The following is a 22,756-nucleotide window of genomic DNA, read 5'->3' as shown; positions in this document are numbered from 1 at the left end:
ATGGGTAGATCAAATAGAGAAACATTTCAAGAAGGTAGAGGATAGAATTGAATGAAAATTGAAAAAAAAAATGTTGTCATTAGCTAGTAGTGTTACACTTCTCAACTCAACCATTGGCATGGTACTCCAATCTTTGATGAGATCCTTTGACTTTCCAAAGGAAACTCTAAACACCATTGATGCAGCGCGATCCGGACACTCCTAGCTGGCGGAAACCTTCCTGGTTCCTAGCTAGTGATGGATGGTACCTGAGACGAAGAGGAAAGTGAAGAATTCCTGGGGAGCTTGCCCGACGGGAACACTCCGATGCCTAAATTAGATCTCTGAGAGAACTGTTGATAATGCAAAGAGAGAGCTAAGAGTGCAGAATGCGCAAGTTCAGTATCTTTGCTCCTTGGGGACCGGGGTCCTTTTATATCAGAGATCTGTCAAATCAGGCGTAACCGCCTCTGCTACAGCCGTTACTGCCAGAGCCGAGGTGGCGGATGCAGGTAGCCGTTGTAGGGTACGGACCTGTCAAACGTGCACCATCAGGCAGAAATGGCAGGCACGACGCCACTTGACGAGAGACGTAGGCGCAGCCTCTAGATTCGGCAGGTACTATTATTAGGCAGATCTTTCTTGCAGGTTGCCGAGCTACTTTGCACCGAGCTACCTTGGGCCGAGCTGCCTTACGCCGAGGTGCTTATGCTTGAGGCGAGGCTTAGCCAAATATGGGCAAGAGTGCTAATGGGGCTGACCCAAAAAGTTTCCACTTCGGGATACTTATCCGTAGATCGGGGTGTTCCCTTCTCAGGAAGGAAGAGTTTGGGGCTCACTGGGAGGAGCTCGGGACTCCTCGCTTGGAGGGAGCTCGGAGCACTCCTCCCTTAGGGAGAATTCAGAGTAAGCTGGATATTATTTCTCGGCGAGTTGCCACGTCCGCCGAGTTGTCTGGCCGGGCTCCAGTCCGTTACGCCGAGTTATGGCCAGGCTGTCATGCTGAGTTGTCACTTATGCTAGGTTGTGTCCACGTGTCCCCGTGCTACGAGGTCGGGCCAAATCACCCTCTACCAACCATAGATAAAAGAAAAAACAAAGAAAATTTCTATGGAAAAAATGAAAAAATAAATCCATCAACCTAACCAAATGGAACAACATATTGTCTTAAAGTACCCACAAATTTTATGACAATTGACATCATCAGTAAACACTAACAGTAAAATGAAATGTTGAATTTTCTCTCCACTATTCCTCAAATTTTTAAAATAAAACTCATCTAATGAAAATTTTCAAGTTTAGGTGCAAGTGCAACAATGGCTTTTCAGGCACTAAACCCCAACTGGTGAAAATTTTTAGTCATCATTATGCACTATAATACTTTTAACTTATTGCATTTTAGCTTGTTGATGAAGCTTGACATTTTTCAATCGGTTTCTCTATGGAGCTTGCATTTTGATAAATAGATATAGCCATTGGTTCAGGCACTTACTACAAGAATCCAACAACTAATAACACCTCTATCTTACCCTCGACCCTGGGTTAATAAATGGTCTCATTTATTAACCTTCCGTGCAAAGAACCAGTCAACTAGGTTTCCCAAATCGTTACTTCTCAAGGGTCAAGACCCTGAACTGAAGCCATTCCACTGAAGAAAATGACGTTTCACAAAGGTGATGCGGTTGAGATTTGCAGCATAGAAGAGGGTTTTCTAGGTTCCCACTACGTTGCAACCGTCATTTCGCTAGTGGGGAAGTCTCGAGTCTTGGTGCTAGGGCTGTAAGTCGGGTCAGGTTAGGTCGGGTTGAGGCCAACCCTAGTCCAATCCTAAGTTCTAAACCCCCAACCCTTAACCGAACCCAATCCTACCTTCAACCAGAACTATCCAACCCTAACCCTAACCCTAACTAAATTCCTTCAACCCTAACCCAACACAATCCAAAGTCAACTTCGGGTTGGGCCCAACCCAACCTTCTTCCCATCCCTTAAAATCTTGTATAACTTCTTAATCTTAGATCTTAACTCAACTTTCATTACATATATTAATCCTATATTTTATTAGTATTTGTTTGTTGATATTTTTATTGGTTCTTTAGGCTAAATTTGGAAGGAGTACAAATACAAATATGTAGAGGACAAGACCTTGTATTTCGTATTATTTTATATATATTTTTACTGCACATATTTTCATTTGTACTCTTTCCAAACTGAGCCTTAGGCTTAGTTAGGCTCAGTTTGGAAGGAGTGCAAATGCAAATATGTAGAGTGCAAAACCTTATATTTTGTATTATTTTGTATGTATTTGTATTGTACATATTTGCGTTTGTACTCTTTCCAAATTGAGCCTTAAGTACAAAATTCAAAAAAAAAAAAGTATTTGAAATGACTATAGTTTATTATGATGACTTATAATAGATCTTTTATGGGAAGCAAGCTATGGGTGGCAAACAACAGAGACGAGATAAAGAATAAAATATTCAGAAAATATAAAATATGTTATGAAGGTTTTAGTATTTCCAATTAGGATTAAGTGAAGTGATTATCTTAAATGAAATAAATGATAGTATGTCGTAGTGGCTATACAACTATCATGCATCTAAACAAATCAATGTATGATCATATATATAACATATATTTATATATGATATGTACTATAGAGTCGGGTTCGGGTTGTGTCGGGTTGCCCAAGGGGTCAACCCTAATCCAACCCAAAGTAAAATTGGGTTCATAAATTTCAACTCTAACCCTAACCCAAGCATCAACCTGACCTAACCCAACCCGGTTTTTTGGGTTGGGTTCGAGCTAACCCGGCCCAAGTTGCAACCTTACTTGGTGTAGTATCAAACTCTACTAAAAGCGGTGAATCGATGTTGTTAAGGCTCCGTTTGGTTTGTGGGATGGGGATGGGAAAAAGGGAATATTCTGAAAATATTTCCTTTTCTCTCATTTGTTTTGAGGGAAAGAGAGGGATGGGATGAGAAAAGTGTGGGACTTTAGATTCCGAAAATCATGGATTTGGGGTCGCACCAAAACTGTGAGATCCCGGTAGAAAATTTTGGTAAAACACTGTAACAACTGAAAGAAGTCAAAGAACCACCGTCTTTCTCTTCTCTCTTCTCTCTCACCTTCTTCCCGTCTTCACCAGATCTACGGTGAACCAGACATTTCCACTTGCTAAATTGTTATCCCGCCAAAAACAATTCTCGTAGATTATTATTTCATTCTCCCACCTAAACATCTTCCTCGCTTGTTTTGACTGGTAGATTTTAGCCTTCCGTCTTTCTTTCAGTTTACATAGATGAAAACGTATGAAGCTTTCTTCTTAAATGGATTATCTTCTATACCATGGAAAATGATCCTAATGATTGAAAAGAGGAAATTTGCTCGAATGACGATGAACAAGATCTTCGTGACCAGCTTCGAGAATCGCATATCCGAAATGATGCTCTTCTCAATGAATTGGAAGCTCTTCGGATTTCATATCATGATCTTCAATCAAGATCCATGGTTATGGAGGATAACTTGATCCTCCTTCAGCAGCAGAAAGAGGAAGCTCTAAAACACAACTTCGATCTCGTTAATTCTCTCGAGCAAACCTTAAGCGAAAAAGGCACTCTCCAGAGCAAACTTCGTTTATTAGAGGTCTCTATGAGAGAACATCAAGATGAATTGATGTGAAAACAGGACAAGGAATTGAAGGGGAATTTGGATCTTTGGAACGAAGTTGAAGTTTGTCAAGAGAAGATTTCTGTATTGCTAGAGGAAAGGCTAAAATCTACCAATCAAAACAAGCGACGAAGATGTTCAAATCCGTCGCTTCTCTTCCTAGTCACTGCTCTGTTCGGTTGAGAGGAGGACGTGATAACTCTACATTTTGATGCCTTAAGGGCATCATTTCATGGGTATTTTCAGCCTTAGAATAGTCAAAGTGTGCCATTTTTCCAGTTAAATTCAATGTTGTGACCTCTGAGGTCTCTATGCAAATTCTGTGGAAAACTAGGGAAGTTACATGGCTAAAATGCAGTTTTTGGGAAGCTGGTGTGAAGTCCAGTTGAGAGAGGGGGTGTTTCTGTGAAAAACTAAGAACAAGAGGGCACCTCCTATCTGCTAAACCCAGTTTGGCGCTCCCCTACTGTATTAGCATGCTCCCCTCTCCTTAGCAAACCCTAGGGCACCTTTTAACTTATTCTTTTCGTCAGCAAACCCTAGCCGCCCCCAACTGTTTAATGTTCCTGATGATTGAAAAGAGGAAATTTGCTCGAATGATGATGAACAGGATCTTTGTGACCAGCTTCGAGAATCGTAGATCCGAAATGATGCTCTTCTCAATGAATTGGAAGCTCTTTAGATTTCATATCGTGATCTTCAATCAAGATCCGTGGTTATGGAGGATAACTTGATCCTCCTTCAGCAATAGAAAGAGGAAGCTCTAAAACACAACTTCGATCTCGTTAGTTCTCTCGAGCAAACCTCGAGCGAAAAAGACACTCTCTAGAGCGAACTTCATTTATTAGAGGTCTCTATGAGAGAACATCAAGATGAATTGATGAGAAAACAGGATGAGGAATGGAATGGGAATTTGGATCTTCAGAACGAAGTTGAAGTTTGTCAAGAGAAGATTTCTATATTGCTAGAGGAAAGGCTAAAATATACCAGTCAAAACAAGCGAGGAAGACGTTCAAATCTGCCGCTTCTCTTCCTAGTCGTCGCTCTGTTCAGTCGAGAGGAGGACGTGATAACTCTACATTTTGATGCCTTAAGGGCATCATTTTAGGGGTATTTTCGGCCCTAGAATAGTCAAAGTATGCCTTTTTCCTAGTTAAATTCAATGTTGTGACCTCTAAGGTCTCTGTGCAAATTCTATGGAAAACTGGGGAAGTTACATGGCTGAAATGCAGTTTTTGGAAAGCTGGTGTGAAGTCCAGTTGAGAGATGGGTGTTTTTGTGAAAAATTAAGAACATGAGGGCACCTCCTATCTACTAAACCCAGTTTGGCACCCCCCTGCTGTATTAGCATGCTGTCCTCTCCTTAGCAAACCCTAGGGCGCCTTTTAACCTATTCTTTTCCTTAGCAAACCCTAGCCGCCCCCAACTATTTAATCTCCACCCTCCACTCCTTCTAATCTCCACCACTCATTCGAGGGCACTCTTTCTGTAGCTTTTAAACCCTAGGGCGCCACCTAACTACTAATCCTCACCATTCAGCCCCTAACCACCAGATCTCAGCCCTCCATTCCATCTTCTATCTCAGTCATCCACTCTAGGGCACCCCCCACCTCTCTTAATCTCCACCTTTCAGCCCTAGGTGCCTCAATCTCCACCATCTATTTCTGGGTGCCCAAATCTCAGCCCTACATAATATTGGGCACCCTCCCCTTCTATTTTTAGCCTTAGGATCACCTCGAAACCATCCTAACCCTCCATTAGAAACCCTAGGGCACCCATATCTTTGCTAAAACCCAGTTGTCGCCCCATTTTTTCTCTCTAATCCTAATTGTATCATCCCTTCTCTATAAAAAGGACCCAAGAGCTTCTGAAAAAGGGTTGGATTCTGGCCCCATCCCATCCCACCTAAATCTTCTCACAAACCAAATGGAGCCTAAGAGAAATCATCCGTGCAATCCAAGTGAGACTTCCCCTCCTGACGTTCAAGTCTCTAATTTCTCTATGTTGATGAAGTTGACGCCTTCCACAGCGATGGCTGGTGGGTCAAAAGGATAACCCGTATAAAAGGTCCTCTGTACTACAGCTACTTCTCCAACACTATAGATGAGATTGCATACCCCTTTTCGTAGCTGAGGGTTCATCATCAGGAGTGGAAGAAGGGCAAATACGTACCTTACCGCCTAAAAAGGCATTAAGCTCTTTCTCCAACCTCTCTCTCTCTCTCTTACTCTACAACTTCTTCTTCTTTGCAGGTGTTCATATGGTTTGGTTGCGAAGTGGGTCTTGTTGATGATGATGATGTATTTGATTTTAAGGTCTTGTCATGGCATACTTCAGTAAATAGTAGAAAACTCAAAACTACAACATTTAGTTCCTGTTTGTTGTCCAATCAAATGCCATCTTTTTCTAGTTCACAATCTTAAGCATGATTTGTGGTCTTTGATGAAAATATCAATCGAGAAAAGTTAACTCCAAACCTGACCGGCCCACAGCTGTTGTGGGTGATGGATTGGTTGTTTTAATGACAGCTGTTGTGGGTGATGGGTTGGTTGTTTTAATGGAAACTACAGCTGTCACAGAGACTTTTGCTGCTATTAAATGATCCAATGGATGACAACGCCACCCTTTTGTTGTGCAAGATGTTAAGAAAGGGCATTTTAGGAATTTTCAATATATATATATATATATATATATTAATCATATGACATCACATGAATGAAATATGACAGGAAAATTAACAATAAGGGAGGTTTTCAACATTGTCAAAAAATTTAAGAGTACTTTAAGATTATGTAAATAGTAAGAATAGAATTAGTTTCTTAAATCATAGGGGTGTTTTAAGAAATTTTTCGAAAATTTAAATTGGATGAATGTGGCTTGCATTGCAAATATAGGGTGTAAAATCCAAGTATTTTAGAAATTTTCAAAATTTATATATATCATATGACATCACATGAATGGAATATGACGGAAAATTAACAATAAGGGATGTTTTCAATATTGTCAGAAAATTTAAGAGTACTTTAAGACTGTAAATAGTAAGAATAGAGTTAGTTTCTTAAACCATAGGGGTGTTTTAAGAAATTTTCCCAAAATTTAAATTGGATGAATGTGGCTTGCATTGCAAATATAGGGTGTAAAATCCTAGTCTAACTAAACAACCTATGGGTCCAAGTCATTAAATTTAAATAATTAAGATAAGAGTTTGTGGGATGTAGCACCCAAGAGCAACTAATCATGGGATTTATCCTGAAACATAGAGAATTACTAAAAAAATGATTATGATGGAAAGTCTATCAAGTTTTGGAGTAATAATTGGATTGGGTCATTCCCTTTGTCTCACATTGCAAACCCAGAGGACCATACCCAAGATCAGAGGGCAAGTGATTTCATAGACAAAGAAAATAACTGTTGGGCCAAAGAAAAAACTGGATAAATATGTACCAAATGACCTATGGAACAAAATTAAAGCCATTCTCATTTCTTTAGAAACAAATGGTGATGAGATGATATAGAGATAAGATCCAAAAGGCTGTTTCTCAATAAGATCTACCTACAAGATAGAATAAAGACTCAGGCTCTAATTTCCTATACCCAAAACTTTGGAAACTTTGAAGTCTCCCAAAAGTTAAATACTTCATGTAAAGAGCTATTAACGAGAGAGAACTCAAGGAGTGAAGACATAACTATGCATTGGGTGTCATAGTAAGAGATGGTATGCAGCTTGCAAAGCCCATATCACGACTATAAGCATTCAAAAAATAAATAATAAATAGGGAGGCCTTCGAACATAACTAATATTTTTTTGAAGGAAAGATCAGGAGCTTTTAGGCCGGTCAACTTGTACTATATACAATTACAGGCCTGCCCAATATGTTTGATTTGTATATGTTGATGAAAAGTATGTAAAGAGAGATTTGTATCCAAATAATGAATAATATAAAATTGCTAAAATAATTATTTATTAATATTATTGAGTTAATTGGTATTAGGGGAACATCGGTGTAGCCCAATTGGTTCCCTTAAATTACAATTTGACATTATACATCATCACCATAATTAAATAGAATTCGGATTAGCTGAATGCATTAATTGTTCAATAGGCTGTGGAACCAATGATGAGATTCCTCACCAGGAATAAATTTATGGGTCTCACCATAAAAGATGCGAGTTTCATATATTTAAATACCAGCATGAAACTTTATTATTAGTTCCACAGCCCACTGAACAAATAAAACGTTTAGCTAAACTTTGCTTAATTAAATATATTTCAATTGGGATCCAACAAATACATGCACATTATTATTATTATTATTATTATTATCATTATTATTATTATTTTATACTTAATTGGTGAATACAAGATGGACTAAATAACTTGAGCCAACCCAGGGGCCATGGCTCCATGCATAGCAGTAAAAGCTCATCTAATCTTTTACAAAGAGAGCAATTGAGATTTGAGAGAAGGGTGGTCTTCTAAATTGCCAATGAGAGATGAAATGGTTCATTATTGCATATCTGTTCTCTTCTGCTACCATGTTTTTTTGGTATCATACAATTTTCTTTCTTTTTCTATTTTTATTATCAGCTAATTTCTTTTATTTTTTAATTTTCTCTTTTATTTTTTGACTATCGCGCCCAAAGTTAAGCAATTAACAAACATAGGAAAATCTATGATGTCAGAAAGTGATATCAGAAGAGATTTGACTAGGGGTGCTCACGGTTTGGTTAACCGAACCATCGGGATTTTTATATTCATAACATATATTATAAATAAATATATAATATATTTATATATTATATATAGGTAATATGTGAGATATTATATATATATGTATGTATGTATATGTATATACATATATCGGCCGGTTCAATTAACCGCCGGCTTTTTTTTCTAGGTTAACTGAAAACAGAACCAATCCTTCAATTTTTTAGAAATACTAAACTGATCAATTTGTTTTACCGCATTTTCGTTTTGGTTTCTCAGTTTTTCGATTTTTTATGAGCACCCCCACATTTGACCAATCAAAACCTACCCATGAATTTGGATAAATATCACCGGATTGGTTATCATGTTTATGATACCAATTGGGGTAAATTACAAATCGGAAAGTAGTGATAAATAAGTATCATAAACTTTCAATTATAACACTTAAGTACTCTAAACTCTCAAAAATAGACACTTAGGTCCATCCACTAGTATTCCATCAGTTAAACATTATATAATGCCAAAATTATCCTTTCATCAATTAAACTTATACAATTTGATTAATACTGTATAAGTTATTAAATTTTGGCATTATATAACTGACAGAATACTAATAAATAGGTAATTATTAATCAATCCATATAAATTTAATTGATGAAAGGATAATTTTGATATTATAAACACCCCCTTACTATGGGGTCTGTGATAAAGACCCAAGACCCCTTATTATGCTCGTGAGATGAAAACCCCCTTCCATTAGCTTTCCGTTGCATCATAGGCATCACGCGCCCAAACCCCTGCAAGCAGTGGCGCCTGTATCACTGGTGGAACCAACCTGGGCGAAACTAGTTGGTAGGCAATCATCGGTGGCATCATGCACCCAAACCCCCTGCAAGCGGTGCCATCTGTGTCGCTGGTGGAATCGTTCTAGCCAAACCAATTGGTAGGCAGCCATCAGCAAAGGTAAAGAGGTGGATTGAGATGAAGCAGAGACGGTGCTGCTGCAACTTCCGACTAAAACCATTTTCATGCCCCTGTTGTATAACTGACCTGCAACTTCCTTCTTTGTCGATGGCAGTTTCATGCCCCTGCTGTATAACTAACCTTTGCCAATGGCAGGCAGTCATTGCAAAGGTAAAGAGGTGGATTGAGATGAAGCAGAGACGGTGCTGCTGCAACTTCCGGCTGAAACTAGTCATCGAAAACGGTAGCAAGCTTTTCCGAGAGAGGGGAAATTGGAAACAGTAGCAAGCTTTGTCGAGAGAGGGGAAATCAGAAAACGGTAGCCAATGGTTTCATTTCCAACCGGCGAACAGAGCAGCAAAAATTCCAAACGTCGCCTAAGAGATTCCAACTCTCGCGGGGAAACCCCGCAGGCACACGCCTTAACCACTTGGCCAAGCGCCAATCGATTTCCAAGCTAGTATCAATCCAACAAGACTGAAAAACAATACAAAAATAACCTGTTTCTGCCGGGCAGAGGATTCATCGAGTCAGAAAGCCGTAACTCAGTAACAAGCTTTCAAGAATTATTTTTCAACGTCCCCAATTTGTTTACCAATAAAAATTTCTTACAATTTATATGTTCAAGAAGCAAATACTATTTTTGTTCTAACGTTCGAACTAAATGAGAAAACCTCCGATTCGTTTTACACAAGTGTGCTCCCTCACTTGGAATGCTATCCCCATTCCCTCTCGCCCCTGTGATAATGTTCTTGTGCAGGTTAAGCTTTTTAAGAACTTGAAGTTGGACGATCTTCTGTGATATAGGCAGATATCTGTTGCTGCGCTATCAAGCATTGCAGTTTTTTATGATTGCGGCATCATCAGGCAACAGCTAGGGAGACGAGATTGAAAATAAAGAAGAGAAGAAAGGGAAGATGAGAAATGGGTTTCCTCTGTCCTTTTATTTCTGGAACAGTTGGGAGAGAAAAAGAATGAGAGAGTACTGCGAGAGAGGGAAAAAGAATAAAAGAAAGGAAAAACAATAGGTTAAATAGATTTTAAGAGAAAAATGACAAAAAAAATGAAAATAGAAAAAATTTAGTGAAATACTTTAATAATTTAATGCATTTCATCATCTAACTTAACGGTAAAAGGGTCTTTGTCTCATAATCATAATATAAGGGGTCTTTATCGCAAAACAAAGTATAAGGTGTCTTTGTCACATACCCATACTAGGAGAGGTCTTTGTAATTTACGTAATGTATTTTCCTAAAGTTTTCTTATTCCACTTTTTCTGCTTTGCACACCGAAAGTCCAAGATCAAGCGAGCGCCACGGCGCTTGATCTGCCTCACAACTCCTATTTCAACGTAATTTTCGCTATCGAGTCACGCGGAACGGAAATGGTGACCGGTGAGATGAGTGACCGAGGGAGATCGGATTGGATGCCAGCTGGAGCTGGCCCAGCTCCATGTTGAGTTTACGCGCGCGTTCATTCCAATTTCCAAGATTCAAGTTTCGGTGGGTTTCACACTTTCTTCACAACTCACAAAAGAAAGAATTAAGCGGGCCCCGCCAAACCCCTTCAAATGTGGAGATGGTAACTCGTAACGCAAGTGGCTAATAACAATTATAAGATGTTTGGCATCGATGCCGATTAATCAAAAATCACACAAACAGTATTCGAAAATCTGAATTCGAATTCGAGATTCGTTATAATCAAATTAAATTCGGATATTCAAATTAAATATTCGGTTAAATTTAGATATATATTGATTCGATCCGATAAATATTTAATCGTATATATAATTATTAAAAAAAGAAAAAAAAAGAAAAAACAAGAAAATGAGAAATGAGTTCGAATACTCATTTCAGTCTTTTGAGTTCGAAGTTCGAACCTTACGTCCTTACCTCTCTCTCTCTCTTTCTCTCAAGTTTCAACTTTCAAAACCCTAAAACCCTAATCCTTCATCACTTCCTTCATCATCAATGGACGCCGCCCAAGCAACCACCATCAGTCCATCACCAATCACCGCCCCTCATTGTCCAAGCAACCACCAGCCCTTCATCGAACACTATCGTCACGTATCTAGTCATCTTTCCTCTTACTTCTATCTCCCTTCTCTCAGAGTCTCAATGAGATAGTGATCCGCCACCCAAGCAACCACCATCACCAATGACAACATCAGTGATAGCGGTCGAATAGCTCAAGCTCAAAGCGTTGTCTCCTTCGCCACTCCTCAAGCTCAAGCAACCCTCAACCATCTAGCATCACCGGCCTTGTGTTGCAACCCACGACTGCCGCTGGGAACCCATCGCATTCGCACAGCTGGGAACAAACGCCTGTTGCCATCAATCCCCTGCATCTTTTCTCAAGGTAATTAGATTTAAATAGATTGGTTTATTGATTTATTTATGAGCTAGATTTTTCAGTTCATTTTCGTATGCTAAATTTTTAATGAAATAGAATAGATTACAAATTTCTAATAGTGATTTAGATGATTTATTGGTTTTTTGGTTTCTGGTTATGAGCTAGATTTTTCAAATTTTCCCCTTTTTTGCAATCAATACCAATTTTTTAGCCAATCAATCAAATTTGAATTGAATTGAATATTGGATTTAATAATCAAAATCAAATTTGAATTGATAGATTTGATATCCGTCGGATATCGAATTGAATTCGAATATCAGTATTTCTAATTGGTTTCAAATTTGAATGTAGTCTGATTTGATTCGAATTCGATCCGTTTACAAATCTAATTACACCCATACAATGCCAGAGCCATATCAGCAATAGGTATATGTTTGGCATCAATGTTGCAGATGCAACACTACTGGTGTGTGGGTTGGAAGCACCGTTTTTTGAGAAAATAGTGTCTTTTTTTTTTGTTTGGAATCGTTGCTGCTAGATAGGATATTTTCTAGAGCAATAGTAACTTTTTCTATTTGGTACCAATGCTCCAAGAAATGTTTTCAGCACTGGTACTCATTATACAGTGCCACATCATTGCCACCTCACATCCCTGTTGGCAACAACGAGCTGCAGCTCTAGGAAACGCCAGATTTGGCGTTGCTCCAAGCCATGCCTTCCCGATTTCTAAGGCGTGGCTTGGAGCAACGACAATGATGCCAAACAGACACTAGAGCAACCAACGCTGAAATTTTTGTTTGGTTAAGCTAATTTTGGTGATTTTGGAAAATGAACTAAATTTGATTCTTGAAATTGGCCCTTTGGTGATTCCTTAATTTTCAGCTTATTCTGGGTGATGTTTGATATTGACGATGATTTCTCTTTGATGATTATCAAGAAATTGGCCTCATGCCAACCTCACAGCGCATTGGAGTCATGCATTGAGAACACCTCCCGTACGTGATGTTATCATTCATGGGAAGATGTTCCCAACGTCTACAATGCACTAAGGGGATGGTGTGAGGTGCACTCTAGAGGAGCAGATCTGAACTGGTTTTTGAAACCGATTATTCTTCCTTCAAAAATAGCGTTACATCGGCGACACATTTGAAATCCGGTTTTTAGATAATGCCTAATGTTTGGTTATGCGTTTTTTTTTTTCAAAAAACATTTTCTCATACCATTGAAAATCAGGAAGGGTGTGGTCCGAGGAAAACACCCTTTTAATGTTTTCTCATTTTTTTCAACTGTTACTAGCAATGATAGGATGATATTAGCATTGAAATACACAAGAGCAAGGCCTGATTGAACAGTCTTTACAGCCTTACATTGAGAATATCTCCGTAATTATATGCTTTATTTCATTTCGTGGAGAGATTTTTAATACAAGGTTCAAAGAGGCTGTTGGAACGGTGTCAGCACCGGCTTGCAACACCTATGTGACAACAACAATGGTGAATCCGGATTTCTTGCACTTGTTTGGTGTGTGTCGTGGTGCATTCCCAATAAGATTGTAACACGTCAAGTTTCAACTAAACTGATGGTTTATGCAGGAAATCCGAATGCAGGATTTCCGACCTCAAACTGATTGAACAGTCTTTAAACTGATTGAACAGTCTTTAAACGATCTTATTAGGAGTGCACCACGGCACACACCAAACGAATGCAGGAAATCCGACCTCAACAATGGTATTAAATAAAAAACATTTTTTGAGAAAACCACATGCCAATGCAGAACCGTTTCCTCAAAAAATACTCATCAGGCAACGGCATTGGTTCCAAACACTGCCAAAATTCACCGTTTTTTTTTTTTTCGAAAAAAACCGATTTCAAAAATCATAGATTGCTGCAAAATAGGTAAAGAAGAAACGGCGTCATCACAATTATGATCATTGGTTCTGATGACACGTGGCAATAGATTGTTGCAAAATAGGTAAAGAAGAAACGACTTCATCACAAGCGTCATAAACGGTTTTATCACGCGTGGCAATTTATTGACATTTTACTGATTATAACCAAACACTCGATCCCAATGAGAGACACGTAGTATTACCAATTTACATCTCAGGTGTTTATTGGACGTGGACGGGAGGGAGGATGGGAGGAGACCTCTATGGTTCTACCGAGTACCGACTACCACTTTACCACCCCGAAGGCCTGAAGCCTGAAGGAATGAAACTGAACGTAAAACGCATATGTCTGAAGAAGTACGATGATGGTGGTCTCCTGTCTGACCGACATTGGGATTGGGGACATGGCTTCTGGCCTTCTGCTGGTCGCTTCCCGGATGTGAAGTCACCATTGACATTAGTCCCACGGTCCCACCTATTACTTCCTCGGTTCCTCCAGTTTATTGCTTAGTGTTTACACTTACAGCCTCAGACGACGATGATCCCACGTTCAGATTCAAAGCTCTCTTCCCCTGATTCGCCCACCCAGTTCCAAAATACATTATCACGTTCATTAATGAATTCAATCTCCTACACAGGACAACCAGAAAAGCTAAAATACATGGACGAGGTTGAACCAGAGCAGGATCCATTTAACTATGAACTTTCTAGCTAGCGTGGTTAGTTGAGTTTCAGTCAACTGCTCTTTCTTTTTCTTTTCTTTTTTACTAACGACAGCTTTGCGTTAATGGAAGCTCGCAATGCCTGCAAGGCTGCAACCCATCATAACGCGTAAACGCGTGATGTGCGCCGAAAATGGGTTCTTCCTAGTTCCTTGCTCTTGATTTCTTTTTATTTTTTTAATCATTAAAAAGTTGTTTCATTTATTTTAATTATATACTCAGAACTCTCAGATAAAGCCTGAGAACCCATGCATGTTGCTCATTTTCAGGCTTCTTCCCTCTCTTCTTCTCTATTTAAGCAAACCCATTGCTTTACTCTTCTGTACGCTAAGCTGTGATTCTGTGAACAGAGCAGAGTCCTATCTCCTCTGTTCCTCCCCTGCCCATCGAACGACACTTCTCAAGTCCCACTTCAGGTAACAGACATATATTTCTATCTATCTTTCTGTCTTTCTGTTAATTAACTCTGAGACTCTGACTTGTAAAATCTCTCTAGTGTTTGATTCGCCCAGACTTCTGTACCTAGTGCTTACTGAGTAATTTTTGAAATGCCTGACGATAAATGCCTCATTTCTATACCCAATTCTTTGATTGTAATAATATTGATGCAGGTCCTTTTAACAAGGGTATATAGCTTCTTTTCTTCATCCTTTACCATCATTTGTATGTACTGGGCTTTTTCTAATTCTAGTTTTGGTCTTTTCGGCAAATTTCTCTGTGGCTGTACGAGTTCTTTCTTTTAATCCTTGAAGCCACATTTCCTCTTTTTATGTATTTTTCTTCAATTTAATCTATTAGGCTTAGAAGTTAGAGCGAATCTAGTATTTGCTTAATCTTGTTTGGACCCTTTCTTTTGCAGTAATTGAAGGCCGATCGAGAAGCTTTTTTTCGCTGATAAAATGAGAGTAGCAATGTTGCTGCGTCTGATCTTAGGAGTTTTGGCATGTTTGAGTGTCTCTCTGGTGAATGCAGAGGACCCGTACAAATATTATACGTGGACTGTAACCTATGGGACGATTGCTCCTCTGGGCGTCCCTCAACAGGTTAGTTTTCCAGCCTCTGAGATAAACATTTTATTATTAGCTCAGTTATATGATTGAATTAGTTTTACTGGACAACTACCGTATACGATTTTGTATCTCAGCTCATAATCAATTTTTCTGTGTTTTCTCGGTTTTGAAGGCTATTCTTATTAATGGCCAATTTCCTGGTCCTATACTTGATGTTGTAACCAACGACAACATTATCTTGAACCTCATTAACAAGCTAGACCAGCCTTTTCTATTGACATGGTGAGTCTTTTCTTTGATCCATCTCTTCCTGTCTATTAATTTCTTCAGTTGTAAGTAGCTTAAGGATGTTCATTGTCTTCTGTTAGTCCATACTTTTCCTACTGTGGTTTTCAGCTGTGATTGATACTGGAGAGCCTATCCAAATACTCTGCAACAAAGATATTTGCTTCATTCTTTCTTGTTTTTTTTTCCCTCTTTTTCTGAATATTTTTAAGTTGTTAAATGTCTCTCTTTTCATTACATGTTTCTGTAACTTGGAAACTGGATGCCCTGTCAATTCTCACAGTTTTCCCCCAATGTTATAGGCCTTTGATATCCCTTTTTCTTTAATAAATGGCTTAAGCTCGTCCTTTTGAAATGCTTATGTACATTATTTTTACTAGGAATGGCATTAAACAAAGGAAGAACTCTTGGCAAGATGGAGTACTGGGAACCAATTGCCCAATCCCACCAAACTCAAACTACACATACAAGTTCCAGGCAAAAGATCAGATTGGAACCTACACTTATTTCCCATCCACTCAGCTGCACAAAGCTGCTGGTGGGTATGGAGGTCTGAATGTCTATGAGAGGCCCCAGATACCAATCCCATTTCCTAACCCTGCTGGTGATTTCACATTACTTGTTGGTGATTGGTACAAGACCAACCATAAGGTAAGGTATATATATTTTTTCCTTTCTTTTCTTTCTCCCTTAACTTCTAAAGTTGGTTGATATCTCTAGAGTATCCAACCGATGATTTCTGGAAAAATTGTTTCTGCAGTTATATATGCATACAAATTTGCTGTTTTTCATCTTCATGCCTAAAATTGTAGTCTAGATTTATGTGTAAGATGGCAACTGTTTTCAGCAACTTTTTTTTTTCATATATTAAGGAGACATTGTTTTTAGAAAGTCTGGGATTGTCCAATTGAGTAGGTCCAGGCAACTTGTCCAAGGACCAGTCCAGAGTCCAGACAACCCTTTGAAATTTCAGTATTGGTTAGTGAACTTCTTTTCCATCAGTCAACCGGATATGATTTTGTTTTGTTGAGCCAGCATTTATGAATCCTTATATCTTTACTAGTAATTGGATCCAGATTTAAAAATAAAGGGGCATTTCGTGCTTGAAAAATAGGTTTTCATAATATATACAATGATTGCAAAGTTTCTTTCAATATTTGACTTCTTTCATCTTTCTGGTTGTTTTAGACTTTACAGCACTATTTGGACTTAGGGAGACCTCTTCCTTTCCCTGATGGCCTTCTAATAAATGGCCAAGCTCATGCTTCTTTTAGTGGTGATCAAGGTAAGCTTCATCTCTGAAAACATTTATGTAATTCTTTTAAGTTCTTAAGGCTGTGTTTGATTGACATAAAATAAGAGAGGAACAGAAAGTTCAACTTTTCCTTCAACTTCCTGTTTCTGTCAAACCAAACATAGCCTAAAGATGTATTTGATCTTTAGATGTTTTCATCATATTTTTAGATCAAATTCATTTATGGTTTTCTATTTTCAGGTAAAACCTACATGTTCAGGATCTCCAATATGGGCTTGTCAACCTCAATCAACTTCAGGATTCAGGGTCATACAATTATGCTAGTTGAAGTCGAAGGGTCTCACACCATTCAGAACATCTATGATTCTCTTGATGTACATGTGGGCCAATCTGTGGCTGTCCTAGTCACACTAAATCAGGCTCCAAAAGACTATTATATTGTTGCCTCCACACGATTTACGAGAACTGTTCTCACAGCAACTGCAGTGTTACATTATACTAATTCTCAAACCCCAGTTTCTGGTCCAGTGCCTCCTGGTCCTACTTACCAAATTCACTGGTCAATGCAGCAGGCCAGAACTTTCAGGTATTTCACACTGAGTTGTTGAGGTAGATCCCGAAAAGGGAGCATGAGTGCTATTATATGCTGAAATTTCATTACTCAAAACAATATAGAATTAATGCTTGAAGCCTTTCAAATTCTACAGCTGTTGCATTTTAGATGTTCTCTTACCATTTGAAACAATATGCTAGGTGTATCACTTCTCTAATAGAATTCTAATGTGACATCAAATATCAAAATCTAGTTAATAGTAAATAGTGGCTCCATTCTGACCTATTTCTTTGCTTTTGTTTCAAAGGTGGAACCTGACGGCAAGTGCAGCCAGACCAAACCCTCAAGGCTCATATCATTATGGGAAGATAACAACATCAAGGACAATTTTCTTGGCTAACTCAGCTCCTCTGGTAAATGGCAAGCAACGCTATGCTATTAATAGGGTCTCCTACATTAACTCAGATACCCCACTCAAGCTTGCTGACTATTTCAATATCCCTGGAGTCTTCAGTCTGAACTCCATCCAAACAGCACCTGGTGGAGGTCCTGCATACCTTGCTACCGCTGTGATGCCAGCTTTTCTCCATGAATTTATTGAAGTTGTCTTCCAAAACAATGAAAATACCATCCAATCTTGGCATCTTGATGGTTATGATTTCTGGGTTGTTGGGTAAGGCTTTAAGTTTATTTATTTGCAGGTGGTATTCAGTATGGTGTTAGTTTCTAACCAACCCAATTGGGATAAATGCAGCTATGGTCGTGGGCAGTGGACACCAGCCAGCAGAAAACACTACAATCTAGTTGATGCGCTTACTAGACACACTGCTCAGGTAACTAAAACCAGAACAAACTGAGGGTCTATGTGGTTGTTTTGCAATTTCAAGGGCTGATTCTTTTTTCTTTAACAGGCAATAATAATAATTTAGTAGGTGGTTGTGATTTTCATTGGAAAGGTCTTGGGTATCATTTCTACTTTCCTAATGCAAATTACATTGTCATGCAGGTGTATCCATATTCATGGACCACCATATTGATCTCCTTGGATAACCAAGGTATGTGGAACTTGCGGTCTGCAATATGGGCAAGGCAGTATTTGGGGCAGGAATTCTATCTAAGGGTCTGGAGCCCAGACAAAACCCCGGCCAATGAATATGACATTCCACCAAATGCCCTCCTTTGTGGCAGAGCTAGGGGATTGCATGCTTAAGATAATTGACAATTTACCCAATTGCCTATTTATGTAACCTTTTCATTTTCAGTCACAAGGGTATGACTGCCAGAAAAAAAAAATGCAGAGAAGAAAGGAAAGCATCCAGAATGTAACCCCATCTCCTAATGTCTTATAGCAAAAGCAGTAATAATAATTTGTTTATTTTTATCTTTTTTGTTCATTTGCATGTCTCTTGGATTATGAATGCATGCATTGATAGGAATTATATTTCTATTTGATGCCATTTGTATTTTGAATCCACTAGTAACAAGTCAGTAGTTCCGGTCCATTACCCTACTGCATCATTTGTATTTCACCTTGTTCATTATGGAGATGTGCACTTCATGATCTTTTCTTGAGAACAGTTCACTCTCGTGCAATCTGTGGCCCATTCTCTTTGGGTTCTGGTGTAATCTTTTGAATCTTATGGTTGTTTCTGTGCTGTATTGTTCTAATATAGTGATCCTGTACTGTCTAATACAGTGATTGACTAACTAGCCAAAGCCCAAGGGTGCTTCTTGTCTTTATTCTCTTTTGATCTTAAGTCTTAATCATCTATGCTGCCATCCTAGTTTCCTTGGTTCTTGATGGTGCGCGATCTGGAAGCTCCAAGCTGTAAGATTATTTGGATGCTGGTCACTTCGCGAGGTGGGTTAAAGTACAAGAAGACGAATCAGAGAACCTGGGGTGGCTAACCCGGCGAGGTCGCTCCAATGCTTAAGTTAGTATTGTACTTTGGTAGCGAGTTGAAAGCTTGAACGCAAATAGCTAGTGAGCAAGTAATCGCGCATACCTTGTGCTATGGGGGTTAACACCCTTATATAGCTGAGTTGTCGTGAGCCCCAAGGAGCCTCTCCGGGATCTTCTGACCAGGTGGTAGGAGTCTGTTCCATTTCAGAAGGTGGCCAATGTGCTAGTTGATAAGGCTTATTGTGTCCATCCGATTCGGGCGGAACGAGGATAAGGCCTACGGTTATGCTGTATGATCCCGAAAGGCTCGGGGATAGCTGGCGATCTTCTAGAATCCGTTACATGTCACTTTGGCGCATGTGGTCACCAAGGTCCCCTGGCTTCGGTACTATCCGAAGCGACTGAAGTACCCAAGGTGTCCTGGTTTGCCGAGGTAGCGAGAAGTGCTAAGTCATTGTCTGGCTGGCAGGTCGCGTCCACATGTCCTCTGTTTATTAGGTCGGGCCAAATCACCCCTCATCAATTGCCCCCCACTCCCCGTGCCAGGGGTCCCAACCCAGTGTGGGGAGTTCATGACAAGCCTAGAAGGATTTGGCCCGAGTTCTCTTGGTTGGGAGGGAAATCCTTCGGTCGGACCACATTAACTCGATTGGCTCAATCAGGATAACCCAAATCGTGTACCGGGGACGTACAGACGTCACGTAGTTTATAGGTTCCACAAATGCCAAAGCGCGTGCTCAACCGGTTTCCATGAGAGCCATCGATTGTACAGATCTCGACCATCTAACCTTGGGCATGGTGGTTATAAATAGGGGCCTAGGGGGCCCATTTTTCTCGCCACATATCGCGTATTCAAGTCCTTGAGGTCGCGCATCTATCTCTAGGTCGGTGCCAATTAACCTTGTGTCCGAGGTCATCCATTCTCTTTGGCTTTTTGGTGAGTTTGTCTTGTCTTTGTTTTCGTTCCCTGCTTGTCTTTTTCCAATTAGTTCGATATGTCTAGTGTTAGCACGGGTAGCCTTTATGACTTGAGTGAGGAGTCCGCTGAAGTCGAGGTGGGGACCTCGACACAGGCTAAAGAGTCGAACCCTGCCAAGGCGAGCGCTTCGGTATGTGGTTCGGACTCCAACCCGTCCAAGGCGGACGCACATCGGCAAGAATGCGAGGCTTCTAGGAAGGGAGCCTCCACCTCGCGCTGCACTCGGGGCCCAGATAGCTTCAGTCCTTCGACAATGATGGCTGATAGGCACCTAGCCTTGATTGCTCGCTACAAGCTCCCTGACGACCTAGTGTATAGCATTCCCCTAGGAAGGTATCCTTGGGACCATGATCACAACAAGATTGTGGTATTTGAGGAGTAGCTCGCGGCCGGCCTACGTTTCCCACTTCACCCCTTTATCATTGAGGTCGTCAAGTTTTTTGACATTACCATAGATTAGCTCCACCCCAACTCGATCCGCAACATTGTAAGTACCATCTCCCTCTTCCATGACTATAATATGCCTTTGACCCTCGACATCTTTAGTTCGATTTGCTCCATCAAAAAGAATTTTGCCTGTGTCCTCCCAGAGCACAGGCGTAGCTACTACATCTCTCCCCGACCTGGTTACAAGATCTTGAACGACTTCCCCAATAAAGTCCTGGCCTGGAAGAAGCGCTACTTCGTGGTTCGTAATACCATGGGGTGGCCATTTTCAACTCACTGGAGGCCTGCCATTCAGGACCCCGACATCAAGTTAGACAAGGAGACAAGGGCGGAAGTCCGCTCTTGGGCGAAGATTGGAATGAAGCTAGAAGACTTCTTGTCCAAAGAAAATCTCATAAAATCCGGGCTGAGTCCTCCTGGTAGATCACCACCTCGGTGCACACACTTATCTTTTGTTTTGAATTCACCCTTAACTGCCTTGGCTAATTTCACTATTACTTTCTACAGGAGCTATGGAGGATATCCCCACAGGTGAACTCTTCAGGAGCATGAAGAAAGGGAAGAAGAGGAGGGCATCCAAGAAGGCCAGCTCTCAAGAGACCGCCACCCCGCCTGCCGCTGATGCTGTTGTCACCGAGGACCCTCTGGTGATCGACTTGGTCGAGGAAGATCGCAGTAAGAATTCCCCGCCTTGCCTGCCTGAGGAGATCCCAACGTCTGAGCTCCAAGCTGCCCACGAAGCCAGCTCATCAGGAGAAAGCTTCGAAGTGCTTCCAAGCATCATGGACCCGAAATGTAGCCTCTTCAAGAGCAAGGAAGCAATCTACTCGGCAGAGGTCGCTCAGATTTCTGAGCTCTCGATCGGTGAACTCGGGCATAAGGTCGTAGCCATTGCATGGTGGTACGTATCTAAACCTTGAATAGCGCTTTTCCTCATTCTTTTTAATACTTAAGATTTATTCTCTTTTTTAGTAGGTGAACTCCATGATTCACGCTTTAGTTTGGAAATCCGATGTACATCTGAAGAGAGCCCTATAAGCCGAAGACTCCTCTATGAGCACTCAACACGAACTGAACAAGGCCCTTGGTCAAATCCATAAGCTGGAGAAAGACATGCGGGCTCAGAAGGAACTGATGAAGCAGCTGATGGGGGAAAAGAAGGATTTGGAAAAAGAGAAGGAGGATCTTCAAGCTCTTCTACAGGAGCGCGAAGCTATCTTCAGTGATGCGATCAAGGAGGCCGTCAATAAAGCCGTTGAGGCCTACAAGAGTTCACAAGAATTACGTGAGCTAACGATAAAGACCGGCACGACTGCTTACCGGAAGGGATTCAAACTTAGCAAGTGGCTGATGTGGCGTGAGTTTCCCGAGCTCGACCTCAAGGCTATTACCACGATCGAGGTCACTAAGGAAATGGCTGACAAGGCGGCAAAGGACCCTGACTCCAAAGAGGGGAGTGACAACGACGACTTCGGTGAAGAGACAACGGAAGAGATAGCTAGAGATACCGCTGTTGGGGATGCTATGGAGATCGATCTGCCCAGGGATGTTGCTGGTGGGGGCGAGGAGCCCCAGAAGGACTGACTTTACTTGCCTCTTCTCTTGGACCTCCCATAAATACTTGATGTCCCAAGCCTCCAAGGTCGATTAACTAGCTGTAACTTCCCTTTCTTTTTTGAATGTACTGAAACTACACCTTGAATGAATCAAATCTTTTTGTTTTCCTCCCTGTGTAAAATTCTTGATGTTACAAAATTTTTTTCTAAGTGTAGATTATTCCAAAGTGCCGAGCTGGTGAGCTCGGCGTAAGTAAGAATAATCCGATATCAATGTACGCCAAAGTGAGCAGACAAGGTAGGGTATATGCCCGACCTACCTCCACACGAACTACTTCTCGCTTGCACATGCCAAAGAGGCGACTGGGTCTTATTTTGCCCATGCCGAAGCGACTAGGTCTTAGGTTGCCCATGTTGAAGCGACTAGGTCTTAGGTTGCCCATGCCGAAGCAACTAGGTCTTGGGTTACGCCGAGGTCATTAGCTCGGC

The 22,756-nt window shown here is 40.5% G+C and overlaps 3 protein-coding genes across 5 annotated transcripts; all 3 read left to right on the top strand.

Moving 5' to 3' along the window:
- Positions 1-1,636: 1,636 nt before the first annotated feature.
- On the top strand, positions 1,637-6,121 carry LOC104602069 (uncharacterized). Its single transcript, XM_010265638.2, has 2 exons — positions 1,637-1,758; positions 5,645-6,121. Exons 1-2 carry the CDS (start codon positions 1,637-1,639, stop codon positions 5,772-5,774), a joined length of 252 nt encoding a protein of 83 aa, XP_010263940.1. The 3' UTR covers positions 5,775-6,121.
- Positions 6,122-13,735: 7,614 nt separating this feature from the next.
- Positions 13,736-18,776, top strand: LOC104601944 (L-ascorbate oxidase homolog). Of its 2 annotated transcripts, XM_088890667.1 has the most exons (11): positions 13,736-14,276; positions 14,352-14,416; positions 14,549-14,695; positions 15,139-15,322; positions 15,462-15,571; positions 15,955-16,225; positions 16,763-16,859; positions 17,070-17,415; positions 17,690-18,055; positions 18,137-18,215; positions 18,389-18,776. In XM_088890667.1, the coding sequence occupies exons 4-11, from the start codon at positions 15,179-15,181 to the stop codon at positions 18,590-18,592; spliced, it is 1,617 nt and encodes a 538-aa protein (XP_088746793.1). In that variant the 5' UTR covers positions 13,736-14,276; positions 14,352-14,416; positions 14,549-14,695; positions 15,139-15,178; the 3' UTR covers positions 18,593-18,776. The 2 variants fall into 2 exon arrangements, with proteins under 2 accessions (XP_088746793.1, XP_010263761.1); XM_010265459.3 differs by having other exon boundaries at positions 13,739-14,416.
- Positions 18,777-18,928: 152 nt separating this feature from the next.
- Positions 18,929-22,435, top strand: LOC104601945 (uncharacterized). Of its 2 annotated transcripts, none has more exons than XM_010265461.3 (3): positions 18,929-21,130; positions 21,219-21,612; positions 21,687-22,435. In XM_010265461.3, exons 1-3 carry the CDS (start codon positions 20,785-20,787, stop codon positions 21,688-21,690), a joined length of 744 nt encoding a protein of 247 aa, XP_010263763.1. In that variant the 5' UTR covers positions 18,929-20,784; the 3' UTR covers positions 21,691-22,435. The 2 variants fall into 2 exon arrangements, with proteins under 2 accessions (XP_010263763.1, XP_010263762.1); XM_010265460.3 differs by having other exon boundaries at positions 21,684-22,435.
- The last annotated feature ends 321 nt before the right edge of the window (positions 22,436-22,756 follow it).

Source organism: Nelumbo nucifera, chromosome 6 (genome assembly GCF_055504915.1).
Source record: "Nelumbo nucifera cultivar China Antique chromosome 6, China Antique-T2T, whole genome shotgun sequence".
Lineage (NCBI taxonomy): Eukaryota > Viridiplantae > Streptophyta > Magnoliopsida > Proteales > Nelumbonaceae > Nelumbo > Nelumbo nucifera.
The sequence above is the reverse complement of the archived record's forward strand: the minus strand, read 5'-3'. Positions and strand labels throughout refer to the sequence as shown.

What these genes read in the sequence shown, in the direction of transcription:
- LOC104602069 (XM_010265638.2), top strand. Translation starts at nt 1,637, where the DNA reads ATGACGTTTCACAAAGGTGATGCGGTTGAGATTTGCAGCATAGAAGAG. An exon ending in CGAGTCTTGGTGCTAGGGCT is followed by an intron (nt 1,759 to 5,644) that starts GTAAGTCGGGTC and finishes TCTCTAATTTCT; the next exon opens with CTATGTTGATGAAGTTGACG.
- LOC104601944 (XM_088890667.1), top strand. Translation starts at nt 15,179, where the DNA reads ATGAGAGTAGCAATGTTGCTGCGTCTGATCTTAGGAGTTTTGGCATGT. An exon ending in CTCTGGGCGTCCCTCAACAG is followed by an intron (nt 15,323 to 15,461) that starts GTTAGTTTTCCA and finishes TCGGTTTTGAAG; the next exon opens with GCTATTCTTATTAATGGCCA. An exon ending in TATGATTTCTGGGTTGTTGG is followed by an intron (nt 18,056 to 18,136) that starts GTAAGGCTTTAA and finishes GGATAAATGCAG; the next exon opens with CTATGGTCGTGGGCAGTGGA.
- LOC104601945 (XM_010265460.3), top strand. Translation starts at nt 20,785, where the DNA reads ATGCCTTTGACCCTCGACATCTTTAGTTCGATTTGCTCCATCAAAAAG. An exon ending in ATCCGGGCTGAGTCCTCCTG is followed by an intron (nt 21,131 to 21,218) that starts GTAGATCACCAC and finishes TACTTTCTACAG; the next exon opens with GAGCTATGGAGGATATCCCC.